This window comes from Merops nubicus, unplaced genomic scaffold, assembly GCF_000691845.1.
Source record: "Merops nubicus isolate BGI_N331 unplaced genomic scaffold, ASM69184v1 Scaffold10118, whole genome shotgun sequence".
In the NCBI taxonomy this organism is placed as follows: domain Eukaryota; kingdom Metazoa; phylum Chordata; class Aves; order Coraciiformes; family Meropidae; genus Merops; species Merops nubicus.
The window spans coordinates 26,660-39,488 of record NW_008625104.1 but is presented as its reverse complement, the minus strand read 5'-3'; the positions used below and the strand labels follow the sequence as shown (position 1 = coordinate 39,488).

Below are 12,829 nucleotides of genomic sequence, written 5' to 3'. Positions count from 1 at the left end.
CTGTGGCTAGCCAGGCTGAAGGGAATAGGCTGATGGAACAGAAGCTGCTTGCTTGGGTTTGCATGGTGAACGTTAGAAGCCCTTTTCAGATTGTTTTGGCCATATTGCAGTGCTGTGCTGACTCATAGTTGTCTCGACCTACTTTTCACCAATATGTAAAATAACTCCAGATACCGAGACTGCTTTTGTGAGCTTGTTACATTCTGGCTCACTGTCATTAGAGTAAAAACCTGTTCTGTGAAATTTGAGTCCTCAGTTGATTTCCTTTAGCAACAGCATTAACTAGCTTTTTATATTCAGCTATGAAGGGGGAAAAAAAGTGTTCTGTTTTGACAGGTCATTTTCCCATCTTGCACTATCTCATTCCAACAGCATGTCAAATATTTTTGGTATTCAGAGTAGAAAATACTGAATAATGGAGGCTTGGGTATATCCATTATATGTTTCTTTATTAAGCCTTAGTTTTGGTGGGGATTATCAACTTAGAATTTTGTTTTGACTCCTATTTGTCCTGAAAGCAAATTAACTTAATACTTAATTTTACTTCTTTCAATTTACATGAAAGTTTAAATGTCCTAACATATGGGAGATTATATTTGTCGTTCAGTGTTTTTAAAAAAACCCTGACCAATCATAGAAAGACAATTTACATGTTCCAGGAATCGTGGCTCTGGGATGGAAACTGTTACTGTATTAAAATAAAGGTGTAAATATGCAAACTGTATATAGATTTTTGCATTGCCATTTTTAATGTTGAATTCAGCATTGTTTATAGATGTTAAAAAAAAAAATCTTAAAATAGTGATTCAATTAACGTAATTCTGAGTTATTTCAGTTAAATCAATGTCTGATGTTACTCACAAGCAAAGTGGCCATATTTTTATGAGGGTTGAAAGAGTTTTCCAGGAGACGGGACAGCAGGATGTTTGCTGTGTTCTATTTGTGCTGTCCTGCTTTAGGTGGAACCTGACGTCCTGTGGGACCAGCGTCGCCAGCTCGGAGTGCAGCGAGGAGCTGTTCTCCTCCGTGTCGGTTGGTGATCAGGATGACTGTTACTCTCTGTTGGATGACCAGGAGTTCACCTCTTTTGATTTGTTCCCCGAGGGCAGTGTCTGCAGTGATGTCTCTTCTTCTATCAGCACGTACTGGGATTGGTCAGACAGTGAGTTTGAATGGCAGGTAAACTAGTTTCACTGTAAATGTAAAATTTCATGTAGGCTATTAAGTGCTGGGTTTAGCTTTAAGTGGAAAGTCCTCAGCATTGTTTCTTGATAGCTGCTGAACATATCTGTCTCTCCAATGATAAAAAAAATGTTTTGTTCCATTTTATTCGAATGTTATTAATCTGGAGGAGAGACTGAAGGTCAGCTTTTCAAAGGGGGGTGTTTACATGTTACGGCTGTTTGGGTTGAGTGGCCAGCGTGAGCCTCATAGCCATGAACTTAGATACTTTGTTCTGAGGCTCTGCCCTGCTGTTGAAATCTGGGTACAGATGTCTGGTTCCAGTGATTTGGTAATATCAACTCTTCCTTTGGAGTGGAACTGGTACTTTGGTAAAGCACAGAAGCACTTGCCATACCTTATTTTCATCTTTTTTTTCTGTGCCATTGAGAGTACAGAGCTCACTTGGTCTCACCAGGATGGGGAAAGTGTGAAGGTGAATCACATCTTTTTCCTTGTCTATTGGATGCAGTCCTGGTCAGGCCTCTCTAGTTTGTGGTACTCTCCTTTGATCAGCAGTTTTGTGATTGTAACCTTATATAGCTTTAAATCGACTGTGCGTGTACATGTAACCCTGAAATAGAAAACAGGGTGCTTCAGAATATACTAAGGAACGCTTGTAAATTTTGTCATAGAGCTTAGTTAAAGCATGTAGAGTCTAAGTGCAGTATGAGGACTGAAAACACTGATTTCAAGAGAGCACAAATCCTGCTCCAGAAGACATGAATGAACTTGGATAACGTGGACTGAAATTAGTGCTGAGTTTCTTACTGGTTTAGTCTTAACTGCTAATCTGTGTGTACCACATCACACAAGTTAGGGGTGCCTTTGTGTAATGCAGCCTGTAGGAGCAGCTCGGGTTGGATTGCAAAGATTCAGAGCTTAATGAATGGTGAAATTTGGATTGCCTGATAAACTTGGTGATGGTCTTGAAAAGAAGCAATTTCTCATGTCTTAGGCAGCTGACAGAATGCTTGATTAGTAACTAGCTTTTATTCTTTGTTTTTTAAAACAAGCATTTCTTAAGAGACATGCTTGACTGAACTTGTAGATTTTTGGGAAGACTTTTTTTGGTAGCTTTTTCTGGTTTTATCTGGCAGAATCTGAGCCTGAGTAATCCAGCAGTCACACTTTAACTGGAGGTGCATTCACAAATTACATGTCAGTCGTATCAGTGGAGCTAGCTGGAGTTCTGTAGTTGCTGCCAGGAAGATGACAGTGGTTTTAATTTATTTGTCTTGTGTAATTATGGGGTGTAGTCTAAACTACAAACTTACTTTGAAATTATCTTCCTTAAGCTAAACATGCTTTAAAATGAGAGGTTTAGATTTAGGTTTGGATTGTAGTGGAAAGTTTACACTGATGGGGGAGGGAAGCAGTTAAAGGACACATCATTCTACTGTGTTCTTACAAGAAAATTTTTAAGAGGATTGATAAGTAGAGACCAATGGGAATTGAGTTTGCTGCACTTGCTCTTTGTTGGAAGGTTCAAAGGAGTACTGCAGGGTTATGAGTAGTTACCAAGAGGTTGTTAGAGTACATAGATGAGCGATGCTTTGCTAATTTGATGGTGTGTTTTGAATTGTTAATAGTGTTAGAATGATTTTTTAAATCTGCCTGCTGTATTCTAAGGCTTTGTTCTTTCTCTTGCATGTTACAAGTTGCCTGGCAGCGACATTGCCAGTGGGAGTGATGTGCTCTCTGATGTCATACCTAGCATTCCAAGCTCTCCTTGTCTGCTTCCAAAAAAGAAAAACAAGCATAGAAATCTTGATGAACTCCCTTGGAGTGCGATGACAAATGATGAACAGGTGAAATGGGCTTTTTTACTGTAATATACAGAAGAACTTTCAATTAGTGCCACATCTTAAGAGCCGTACTGATTGCTGTAGCTGTAAATGTAGACCTATGCAGTACTATTTGATTCTTGAAACTAAATCTTCATGTCTTTTGCATCTGTAGTAGGCAGCTTAATGTGTACTCAGAGTTTTCACCATGAGTTTTGGAGGGTACTCTGTGAGACTAGATCAATGAAGAAATGTGATACTTGAGCACATGCTATTCTGTTGGTTCTTCTTTTTTCCTGTCACTCATTTAGCATTGATAATACTTTAAAATGACCTGTGTTTCTTTGGGTCCTAGGTTGAATATATTGAATATTTGAGTCGTAAAGTCAGTACAGAGATGGGCCTTCGAGAGCAACTTGATATTATTAAAATTATTGATCCCACTGCTCAGATCTCACCTACAGATAGCGAATTCATTATTGAACTGAACTGTCTCACAGATGAAAAACTGAAACAGGTGAGTTAAGGTTTGTGCATTTCACTTTGGAGTTTCAGCATCTGATGTGTCTTGCAAAGTCTCTTACGGAGGCATGATCAATTTTTACATGCAGTCATTAGATACAGGGGATACCTTAGAGCACAGTATTGTCAATGAGGGAAAACAGAGCTCAGCAGCATATTGTATGTGTTAAACCTTTCTGTGAAAGGCTGTGGTTATATGTTCTCAGTATGTGTTAAGGCTGAGCTGGTGTGTGTGTAATGAGTTATGCTGTGGGCCCAGTCCTGCTTGTAACAAAGCACATTCCACTTCATGACCAACAACTGGTGGAGGATCTTCATTTGCTCACTGAATATAAAGTAGCATTTAAAACTCCAGATGACTGGAATTTGTTGGGGAAAACCATACATTTCACATGAAAAGGGATATAGAAAAATGTGTTCTAAAGATGTTACCAAGTACAAGTGATAATAAATAAGGGAACCTGACTGGTATGGTAGATACGTGCTGCTGCCTTCCTAGTCTTTGTACTGTTGTGATCTGCTCTTGGGAAGAGATGCAGTTCCCAAACAAGCTGAACTCTTCAGTGTTACTCTGTGATTATGATGAAGGTAAAGACTGAAAATGAAAAACACCTGCTGCTCTTGTGGGCTTGATCTGTTTCATGTTTCAAACGTTTTATAAGTATCACCTTGAAGCAGAAAAGTACTGCTTCCCTTACACTCGTTTTTATTTGAATATACCTACTGGAATAAGCCCTCTGAAGGCTTGAATAACTCTGCTGCCTCTCTTCTGAAGGTGAGAAGCTATATCAAGGAGCACGGCCCTCGGCAGCGGACTGCGAGGGAGGGCTGGAAGAGGAGCAGCTACAGCTGTGCCAGTACCAGCGGCGTGAGTGGTGCCAGTGCCAGCAGCAGCAGTGCCAGCATGGTCAGCTCGGCCAGCAGCAGCAGCTCCAGCGTGGCCAACTCGGCTTCCAACTCGAGTGCCAACATGAGTCGAGCGCACAGTGACAGCAATTTGTCCACAAGTGCTGCAGAAAGAATCCGGGATTCAAAAGTAAAGTTTCTAATTCTGTACACGTGCACTAAGCTGTCTGAGGTTGCTTATGTGATCTCAGCTGGGATGTCTGTACTGAGGGAGCATGCTTAGTAACTGAGGACCTGCTGAAGTTGTCTAGCCAAACCAGTGCTGACTGTTTCCTCTGACATGAACATAAGGAATTTAAACTTGTGCTCTTCCCATCACTTCTAAGTGAAAGCCTGATGTTTGTGTGTAGTAGGTCATCTCATTACTTTTATTTAGCATAAGGTGAGTGGGGGTTGAATAAGGGCTTATGCATCTAACTTAATTTTTTGAATGAACACATAGTTTAAAAAAAAAAAAAATCAAGATTGATGAACCTAATCTAGGCATGATTTCTGTGTAGTAAAAGCTGTCTTGGCATTGTGTGTGGTGTTTTGTTGTCTATTATTTTTTTTTCTTTTCCAATCAGAATTTTCATCAGGCTTTTTGAATCTTCAGTTTATTCTTCCAACATGTCTCATGGGGTTACTTGGTGTGGAATGACCTACTGAAGCATGTTTCAGTTACAGTAGTACTGGGGCACTTTTACTGTCTCTCTAATTTCAGTGACAAGTGTGGAGGAGAGGAGCAGTTCCTGCTTACTCTGCAGCATCTCAGGTTCTCATTGTAAGGCTGTAACATTTCCCTGTGCAGCATCACAGGGCGATGCTGTGCCTTGTAACTGAGGTGTGGTAAACGATCTTGATATTTTAATATTGGATATGATTTTGGGTGAATGTTTGCTCCACCTCTGAGAATTCATTTTGCTTGTTTCTCAGGGCAGACACTGTTTTAGAGGTTAACTTATCTGCCAACTTGAAAGGTGGTTTCTAATCTACAGAACAAAACCTTGGTTTTTGTCTCTTCTGTGTTTTGGCAGAAGCGCTCCAAGCAGCGGAAGCTCCAGCAAAAGGCCTTACGCAAGAGACAGCTGAAAGAGCAGAGACAGGCTCGTAAGGAAAGACTGAGTGGATTATTTCTTAACGAAGAAGTGCTCTCTTTAAAAGTGACTGAGGAGGACCACGAAGGAGATGTGGATGTTTTAATGTGACAGGGGTGAATTTATCAGTGTTCTTTCTAAGCCTTAAATGTATTATCCGTATTGTTTACATATATTTCCTGACCAAACTTTGAGTAGTGTTAACAATATAAACCAGATCTCAAGTGTCATTTTGCTAAGAAGGTCGAAGTGTTGAGAAACTTCAGCTTTTTGAGACTAATTTTGCAACAGAGACTTCAGACACTTAATTGTCTCCTGAAAAGCTGCTGAATAGGTACAAGTTTAAGGAGATTTGAACTTGGCTAACATGCTAACCTACTTGCAAGACGTAAGTCATGGGGTGCTCTTGGATGACACTAAGCATGCAGTACTATGCTTCAGCTTTTTTTCATTTTTCTTTCCAGCTTAGAGTTAGTATTACAGTTGTCTTGTTCTGTCTTTTTTTCCCATTTTTAGCAAGACTTTTTAGCGTGACAAAAATCTTTAGTTCTATCTTTAGGGCTGCTTTCAGTCTTGCTCTTGGATCATACAAAATCAAAGAACTGTTACAAATTCATTTCTAGTAGTTGCAATTTAACCCAAATGACACTGAAAGCAAGAAGCAGGACTTCAAATGCAGGGAATCTGTATCACAAGTAATGCCTAATAATGTAATTCTTTAGGAAGCAATTAGAATAAATTAAAAAAAAAAAGAAAACAAAATGCAACTTGCACCCTTAATCTTCAGAAAGTTATTTTGCTGCTCAATATCTTATAGCGTGATTGTAACTAATTGACCAGTACCTCCCTAATATTGCTATGAAAAGACTGAAAAATATCTTTATACATTGAAAGTACATTTGCAGTTAAGTTGTTTAGGACACTACTTAAAATAGTTAAAAATGCTACTGGAAACAAAAGTGTGGACAAGTGGTACACAATTTTGGTGGCTTTTTTTCCCCAGAATACATCTAAATAGATCAATGTTGCTGGCAGGAGAACATACTTAATGTAGCTGTGTTTTTTAATAGTATTTTTAGCTGAGGATGTGTGGGTTGTTACACCATTACATGTTTCAGAATTCTAAAGCAGACAGACAACAAAAGGAGAAGTTTCTCTTTCTAAGAAAATGAGGTAAAATTCTGGCTTTCAGGTAGGAAGGTAAAAGTAGTTTTGACCCGTTTCCTAATTCTGGCAATCTGTAAGGTGGCTTTTGTCTTTATCCTGGAGCTACTTGTTACAGTACTACCTCCCACAGCTGAGATAAAAAATAATGCTTCTAAATCTCAATGTAAAGCTTAAAAGATTATAAAAATATTTTCTAGTTCTGATTAGGAAATAATTTTTCATTGTTTTGATGCTTCATTTCTTCCAGTTTGCTTTTATGACTTAAAGGTTTTGGCAGTTCAGTCTGGCCAAAAGTTCCTGTAAGTGCAGGATGTAGCCCAAGTCCTGCAGCATTGCATGATCAACTTTCTGGGACTTGGCACCTTCATTTTGCATGTTCTGTGCAGACTTATTAGCCCTGGCAGCTGAAGTATTTTTCTTTCAGAAGTGACATTCCTTATAGTTTCAAAATAAACTAAACAGTAAAATATCTGAACAAAGGTCTCTGGAAGGGCTTCAGTGAGGAATAAATGTGGTCCACAGTCAAACTCCTATGTGGGAACTTGTCATTCCTACTGCTGCCAGACAGCAGGTACCCAGACTTGGCCACTGACTGATTGAAAGCCATCTAATATCCCTTTAAACTCTAGTGTTAGCTATCCCACATGGCCAGTTGTTTGGCTCTAATCAGAAGTGACTGTTAGTTGCCAGTATTTGCTTGTACTGAGCTATAGCTGGTTGATGCCTCCCTTCTTTGTGTGTAAACAATACCCAAAGCTTCTTAACGGTATACGACTTACTGAGAATTCAGACTGACTTAGATCTGGAGCTTCTTTTATGTATCTTGTATGGAAGAAAAAACTGAATTGCCGTCAATTCAGCTAATTTCAGGGTGAAGTTGTTGAACTCCTGCAATTTACCAGGGCTGTACTGGATGAATTCACCATGAAACAGTTCACTGTGTGTACACTGTCACCTTCAGCCCAACCTTTATTTTCTGCAATGACTTTGAAATGTGATTTTTTTTTTTTTCTTGAAGAAACATGCACACTTAATACTGTACAGAATTGAGACTCTGAAATGAATTTTAAGAAAGGTGCCTATATCTCAGTGTGGTGGAGCATGAAAATGTCACTTGATTCTGTTTCAGCAGCTCTTTGGAGTTTAAAATCCCTCAGGCTTTGCTGAGAGAAGACCCCCGCATTTGGATGAGGTACAGTTCTTTTTGGTCACCTGCCTACTAGCTTCCGGAGATTTTGAGATGAGGGAGGATAGTATTTCCATCTTGATCTTAGTGTGAGCATGTAAGTATAAATTAGTGCAAGTGATTAGATGGGTCCAGTTACTCATCTGTTACATTGCATGAAAAGGTCCCGGGTGCTGTAGTAGCTGGTCGTGGTTTGTCGTCTCCAGCTGGGTGCTTCAGTCACTTGTGTGACAAGAGTGGATTTCCTGGAGTTCCATGGGAATCACAGCTCTGTAAGCTTGTAGTCCCAGGGTGCTTATATCCTAAGAATACAAAACTCTGAATAATCTGCTAAAAATGCAGGGTGACATTGTGCTTACCTGGAAGTTGTCTTTGCCAATAACAGAGACTCAGGCCTGAAACAGCTGTGAGATTCAAGAGTTCTCACATACTTCTACGTGTCTGGTTTTTTTTCCCCTTTTCTTTTTTCTTCCTTCTTAGGTCTAGTGACACAGTCATTTTGTGGAGGTGGGAGGTGTTTTTGTCAGATTCTTGTCTTTCCCTGCAGTGTGCTGTGTGCTTACCTGGTGTGTGGACTACTGGTGGTGGGCTTGGCAGTGCTGGGTTAACGGTTGGACTCAATGATCTTAAAGATCTTTTCCAACCTAAATGATTCTATGAATTTGTGTTGGATACCCGTGGCATTAGTCAAATGGTTGGAATTTTAGTTAAACTTGGTCTTGCTGATTGGAGTGTTGGCCATTGAGGCTACTGTTTTGTTCTACAGGAAGTTATCTACAAATTATTTGGTTCAGGTAGATGAAGAATAGTAACAGACTGCTAAAATCATGCTTCCTTATTAATGCTTTTTAAAAAAAGAATCAAATCTCTATTTTTTATTTATAGACTAAAAAATGTCAAGCTTAAATGCAAAATAGAGACAAACAGCAAAAAGCTCACAGTTGCATGGCTCCATGGTACTGACATGGTGTATCTGGGGGCCTTGTTCCCACTGTAGTATGGATCTTATCAATTTACACTCTGTAGTGTTAACAGTTTGCTTCCGTGATAACTTTTTCTCCACCAAGGCTTAGAAGGAGCACTGAAAGTCTGATTGCAACAGGACTGTAAACAATAGAGAACATTCTTTTCCAATATGACTTTAAATATGAAGAAAGGTAACTGCCTGACAAACCTGTCTAAATTTTGTGTGTATCTAATGTCATCCTTTGGCTCTGTTAAGATAATATCTATTTTTCTTTATCTGGGAAACGGGTTAAAAGATGGTTATAGTATGCTCATTATGGGGTGCTTACTAAGAAGAACAAGGAAAGTCTTTGAAAGACTTTCCTGGTCTTAACCTTGAGTTCTTGTTTTGTGGTTTGAATCCTGTGAAGATCATTCTCTGGAGGGGGGGGAAAAAAAGACCAACCAACCTGCTTGAACTTATTCGTATGCATTTGCATCAGAGTGCATATACAATATAGAAACATATAAATATGGCAATATTTACTGTTCATCTTTGCTGAATGGCCTGAAGCAGTTTATTTTCTCCTAGCACTCTTTTGACACTGAAATCAGTTGATGCATTTGTCTATAAATATTAATAAACTGGACTGATTTGGGAGCTTGTGAAATTCATTCTTATCAGCCAGATTTTCGTGGGAAACGTTAGATTCATTGGTTTAATGTTCTTTACCTTACTGATCTTGCAGTTCTTGGGCGCAGAGAAGGCGAGTCAACTTGCAATTTTCTGCCTAGGGATTGCAAAGATAGTTTATTAATCTACCAAGGACAAATCCTACTAATATTCAAAGCTTGACTATTTTTACTATTAACTCGTAATTATTCATTCTTGTGTTCTCTCTCATCTGGCTAACTTTAAAACATTTCCAAATTATATTCTTTAATTAGGAAAAAAGAATTGTAAAGTTGAAGCCTTGAATATTGTTCATAACCAAAGCAAGGGAAAAGTGGGTGGTTTAATTTTTTTTTCTTTTTGGGGGGGGAGAGATGAGGGTATGGATTAGAGTATATGGTACTGCTTAAGTTTAACTTTTTTTTTTTCCCAGGTTTTCTGCTAATTGTATTGCTAAAATGCACTTTTGTATAGAAAACTGCCCTCTGTACATTCTGTATCTACTTTACACAATGTTTATAGAGATTTTTCTGAAGTTGTGAAGGATTTACTGAAAGCTGCAATGCTGTTGACTTCAAGTTTTCACTGTATTTGAAAATAGTTATGTGCATATTGAAGTACAGGTTGGAATTAAAACTGATAACATAGCAAAGATACTGTGATAAAATTATGTGGTATTTTCAGAGCAGGGGATTCAAGTCTAAGGCTTGCATACCCACTCTTCAGGCAGAGGTACAAATAAAGTAGCACACATGAACTCCTCCTTGTGACAGAAAGCAAAGCAGTCCCTCCTTACCTAGTGTGGTGTGTTATCCACAAAATCTGATCAGAACTGTTTCACAGGAAAGCAGATTCCATGATCTTGAACTGAAAGCTGTCTGTCCTAGGTTTTTATTTTGGTGTCGGAGGATTTTTTAAATATATGCTGTGTACTCTATAGCTATGGGCACAGGAAGTCTCATCACTTTTCTTGCCAGCAATAACTGAATTTTCTTCTGCTGTCACCCTCAGTACCCACAACCATCAAACCACCACCTATCCTGTGATGTTTCAAATCCCTAATAGCACTTACAAACTGAGAACCTGCTGTGCTCTTAGCAGTTCATCATGCAGGCGCCCATGGATCACTTGGAAATCCAGATCTCATTTGCTAAGGCAGAAGCAGGTATGTGTGAAGATAACAGAAACTGCAGTGACAACAGCTTTGTAATCACCAACCAGTGTTTTGAGTGGGCTGTGGGGAGGACACTTGCCAGCCTGGATATTCTGTGTTATTGCCAAACCAAATTTGCCTTCTGCAGTATGGAAACTTCAAGTGTAATATTATGAAAATTCCTTTTTCCTCTTGAAATGCAGCAGGAAAATCCTGAAAGCCTAGGAAGAGAAGAGCAACTAGAAGGATGTATTCCTCAGTGTTCAGAAAGTCTCCTGCAGCATCTCAGGTCTGAACTGCCTTGTTCATCCCAGCTATGCAGCATCAAATGTTTGCAGAAGTTGATCCTCATCAAGCACAGAAGTTAAAATTGACCAAATGTTACCATCTTAGCCTGTTCTTGTAGATATTGAAGGATGGAGAGGGACAGATGAGGGCAGAAAAAAATGCATATCACAGCAACTCTTGTCAAACGGTTAGAGACCTTTAACTGCTGTGGAGTCTTGTGTCTGGGAGGCTGCAGAATGTAACTGCAGAAGCTACTGCTCATTGTGCTTTACCTTCACTTCAGCAACCTGCTTGGATTTTTCGTGTGTGTTTTCACCCAAAGGTGAGTGGCAGTGCAGAGGGTTTTGCAGCAGAACAAACTGAAATGTTGCCAAGGTTCTTGACCTGTTGTGGTGGTTGGTTGTAATGACTTACTGCTCCCTGGATAGCACTCAGAAGCTGCAGGAAAGTTGATGCTTGTGTTTGTGAACCACGGGATCTCGGTGAGCTGGTCTGCTCTGCATTGAACTGCTGAACTTTCCCACGGAGTCCTGGTGCAGCAGTTCATTACAGAGCTCAGAGCTGCATGGATGAGTTGTTATTCCTCCTGGCAAGCAGCTGCCATCTGTCAAGTGAGGTCATGTCACAGCTAAACACCGCGTGTTAGGGATCTCTTGTCTCTCCTTAAACATCTCTTCATTTAGCTCTCAAGTTTCACTGCAATGAGAGTCTCACTGGATGGCCAAACACTATCTAAACCAAAATTTCCACGCTGGCAAAACAAAGTGATAAACTTCTTTTACTAAATTCATGGTGAAAGGTGGCATTGGCTACAATCTTGCTGTCCTCAGCCCTCTCTTACCATTGCCCTGAGCTGTACACTTGATAATTTGATTTCCTGAGATCCTTTGTATATGCTCTGAAGTATCTGGTGTCCTACTGGATAGAAAACTTTTTTTCCTTCACCTCGTTTCAGAACATTCATCTCTTGTAAATAGTTTCTCTGGTGCTGATATCGAATTTAAATTTAAATCCATATTTCTGATCTGAGACCTCCTTTCATGGTCTTTTCTATGTGCTTGTACCGCGTAGCATCGCTAGCGTAAAAACTTGTCTCAAAATGTTGACCATGTTCCTGAGACTTACGTGTGAAAATTCATCTTGACTGTAGAGTCTTTGTAATGCTGCTTCAGCTGAAGTACCTGCTGCATTGCTACAAAGTTCCCTGGAGAAAGAAGATTTATTGCTGTAGCTGAAATTGAGGAGTTTGACCCCCGGTTTGGTGCAATTTTAACGGCAGGCGAGTAACTCGCCCGTTATGTTGTCACTAGAGGGAGCACTGTAGTCGCCTTACTCCCCTTCGAGAGTGCAGCTGCCAGCGGTGCTTTGCTACAAACGCTTTCCTTTATTCTCTTATGTCCTACTAAAAAAAATATTAGGGAGTTTTGCTTCTCGTCCTATGCTTCTGTTGGAGGAGGATTGTGTCTGTTAAGAGTTTGCTTTATTATAATATTCCCAGTGAGTAAAGAAAAATATTTGCTTTTCCTGTTTGTGGTGGTTGCTAATTCCTGATAGTGCTTATTGCAGTTGAAATATGGAAGTGTATTCCTCTTCAGTGTTTCTGCCCTGTATTGCTGCTTTAAATTCCCTGGTCTCTTTCAAATTCAGGCTTCCTCAATATGGACTGAGAATTTTGCAGTTGAAAATATTTAGCGATGACAGAAAACAACCTTAAACATTTGACAGAAAACATCAGCTTTTAATGTGCTGAGTCTCCCAATGTAGGTACCTGTCTGTCCCTGGAAGGCAGGGGAGAGAAGATGCAGCTTGACTACCTTTATTTTTTTTAAATAATCACTTCTCAGTAGAGCTTTGGAGCTTCCTTTGGAGCAAAGGAAAATACTGCTTCAACAGGAGCTCTTCTGC

General features: G+C 39.6%; 1 protein-coding gene across 1 annotated transcript; it reads left to right on the top strand.

The window, feature by feature from the left end:
- Positions 1-959: 959 nt before the first annotated feature.
- On the top strand, positions 960-5,819 carry FAM199X (family with sequence similarity 199, X-linked; the record flags this gene model as incomplete). The annotated part of the gene is made up of 5 exons (XM_008945565.1): positions 960-1,179; positions 2,883-3,032; positions 3,364-3,525; positions 4,306-4,566; positions 5,453-5,819. Coding segments are annotated over 5 exons (964 nt in total), but the record flags the coding sequence as incomplete, so codon positions are not given.
- Positions 5,820-12,829: the final 7,010 nt, after the last annotated feature.